Source organism: Sitodiplosis mosellana, unplaced genomic scaffold (assembly GCF_009176505.1).
Source record: "Sitodiplosis mosellana isolate CC-2019 unplaced genomic scaffold, AAFC_SMos_1.0 Smas_scaffold_578, whole genome shotgun sequence".
NCBI lineage: Eukaryota > Metazoa > Arthropoda > Insecta > Diptera > Cecidomyiidae > Sitodiplosis > Sitodiplosis mosellana.
The window spans coordinates 1-3,032 of NW_022595820.1; the positions used below are offsets into that span (position 1 = coordinate 1).

General features: G+C 38.0%; 1 protein-coding gene across 1 annotated transcript; it reads right to left on the minus strand.

Annotated features, from left to right (window-relative positions):
• Positions 1-974: 974 nt before the first annotated feature.
• On the minus strand, positions 975-1,776 carry LOC129570895 (zinc finger protein with KRAB and SCAN domains 5-like; the record flags this gene model as incomplete). The annotated part of the gene is made up of 1 exon (XM_055450618.1): positions 975-1,776. A coding segment is annotated over one exon (802 nt), but the record flags the coding sequence as incomplete, so codon positions are not given.
• Between the last annotated feature and the right edge of the window lie 1,256 nt (positions 1,777-3,032).

Here is a 3,032-nt window from a genome sequence, read left to right on the forward strand (position 1 = left end):
AGACTGACTCTTTATTCATACATTCATACATATGTGCTGTCGTTACACCATTTATTGAAGGCAAAATGATCCATTTATTTGCTTCGAATTGAAATGTTCGGAGAATAAGATTTTAACAGATTTGTCCAAGATACTGAAATGTAATAGAATTCAATAGTATTGTTGTAAGATTGTATAAATAAAAAAACTAAATCTAAATTGATTTATCGACCATACGATATTGACTGTGCTTGACATAGGTATTTTTAGAATATTGGAATTTTCTCGATATTTTTTGTTTATTCATTCAATGAAGTTGATTCGATTGCAAATAAAGGTTGTCTGACTCTCCTGGTAATATCAGTGCAATCGAATCGTGACGTTCAGTATTGCCTACGATGAATGTTTTTCATGTGCCTGTTCAAATTCGATTTCTGTGTAAATGTTGTGCGGCACAGATCGCAGCGGAATGGTTTCTCGCCTGAATGTGTGTGCATGTGACCTTTCAATTTCTCCTTGGATGAACCGGTGAACTTCTTGCACAAGTAACACTCGTAGTAGCGTCCCTTGCAGTTCCGTTGGTGTGCCTTCCGTTTGTCGTTCTTCAGAAAACCACGGTGACAAATCAAACACTTGAATAAAAGCTTTGTTGTATGTGTTATCATGTGCCTCTTGAGATCGCTTTTTCGAGAAAATGATTTTGAGCACTCTACGCACTGGACCGGGGTTTCACCAGAGTGAGTGCGCATATGACGAATCAAATGGGATTTTTTCAAACCAAATGATTTGCGACAAACATAACATTCGTAAACACGACGATTACACTCCTCCTCATGTGAATCTCTTTCGTCTTGATCTGAGAATCTTTCGTGACATTTTGAACAGCGGAATGGACGCGGACCGGCATGAAGCTTCATGTGTTTGCTTAGTCTGCCTTTCTCTGAAAATTGCTTGAAGCATTCTTCACATTCAAAGGGTTGGTCACCACTGTGTACGCGCATGTGATTCACCATATTTGTCTTAAGTGAACCAAACGATTCCTTGCACAAATGACATTCGTAGCGGACAACTTTGCAATTAGTTTCGTGTTCTGTCTTCTCCTCCTTTCCATCGAATCCTTGCAAGCAGCCTGAGCAATGGAACAGAAACTCTTTGACGTGTATTTTCATGTGACCAAGAAGACTTCGTTTTTCTTTGAAACGTTTCGGGCAAAGGGTGCATCCGTGTGGCTTCTCACCAGTGTGTTTCAACAAGTGCTGATTCAAATGACCTTTATTATCGGTCGAATATTCACAAAAGTCGCATTTATGCTTCTTCAATACAGTTTTGGGAACACTAACTTTGTCACACGATTCCTTGTTCTTGGCACCGTGGCCTCTTCCTGGCTGCGTGGAAACGTTTTCATCTGGTCGTGATGGCCGCTGAAGATCACGCTGATTTGCCATCGCATCACCGCCTAATTCATCGTTCGTCTTCGATTCCTTTTTCTTCTTTACTTCGGTTTCTTCTTTCACCTCAATTTTGTCATCGTCCCAATCAAGACTATCAAAGTCGTATTTGCCGTTCGGTTGGTCGACACCAAATGAAGGTACAACGACACGGTTATTCCTTGTCGGAACGGGAACATCGACCAATTCACCAACTGATTGTGGTTCTTCCTTGATGCGACGCTCCTCTTTAACCTCAACTGGATTTTCCAACTGATTGTCAGCTTCGACCACTGCTAATTCTGATCCAGTCGATTCGAATGGTGAATTAGAACGATGGCTTGGGTTCAATGCTGCTTCAGTAGTTCGCCTGGAATTCAATGGATAAAAAGTCAGATTTCGATCATAAAACAAAGTGACAATCTTCTCAATAGAATTTAATCGATACAAAAAATCTAGGCAGTTGCTTGTCAAGTAGAAAAAGAAGGCCAATTGTTTGAAAGTGACGGTGAAAAAAACGCATTCGACTTGAATCATCCATAGCATGAGTCTTATTTACGAGAAAAAATTCAATGTGAAAATGAACCGAAGGGAAATAATTTTTTTACAAATTGACTAGATCAAACGTTCACTGATTCATATGGTTTTTTCCGTCAAATGTCTAGATGACTGACAAGATCAAAGTAAAAAAGTTTCATTGGCCTTGAGCTTGAAATGTCAATACGTCATGGAAAATTACTAACTTCGTTTTGTTCCCCATTTTATTTCACCAAAATGTCGCCTTTCCGGCAAATATTGATTGATTTGCTCTTTCTGAACTAACACCCACTTCGCAAAAATGTGTGGAAAATCACATAAATGTGTAAAATATAACAACAACCTGTTGAACAATTTGTTGAAAATTCGTATTTGAATACTGTGAATAATTTTGTTTCATGCAAAATTGTAAATGACTGCGAATGACAGAGCAGTAGTACGTGTTGTCTCTTCCGACGATGACAGCGAAAAGAATGTGTCGTTCTGCCTTTGTGCACAATGAAGCGATGAAATAGTCTGTGTGCTTGTTGATTCACAAGTTTGTGTCAGTGGTGACGTTTCAATCAAACCTCTTTTGTCGTACTTTCCTCTTTTCTCCACACTCATAAGTTACGTGTTCTCTTGACTTATTCCAGATGTCGCTAAATATGGAAATGACAACTCTGATTTGAATTTATCAACTTTATTTATTTCATTATCAGTTTTTTTTCAAAATTTTCATTGAAGAACTAACAGAAATTCCAGATTTCTTGTTGGAAAACTAAAGTTTTGCATAAAAAAGAAAATCAAATGAAAGTTCTCAAGTAATCGAAAATCATGATTGTGTAGTTTAACTTCAAATCATTTGAATTCAATACGGCAAGACATTTTTAGACAATTTGAGGAAAATGAATTGATAACTTTTCATGTAAAGAATGAATTCAATGCGATCGATATGATCAACGATTCTTGTTATGGATACTATTTATGTGTCTCGTGAGACTGGACTTCGCTGTGAATTTTCGCTTACACAGTTTGCATTGGAACGTCTTATCGCCTGAATGTTCGTACATATGACCTTTCAAGTGAGACTTGGATGACCTGAAGAAC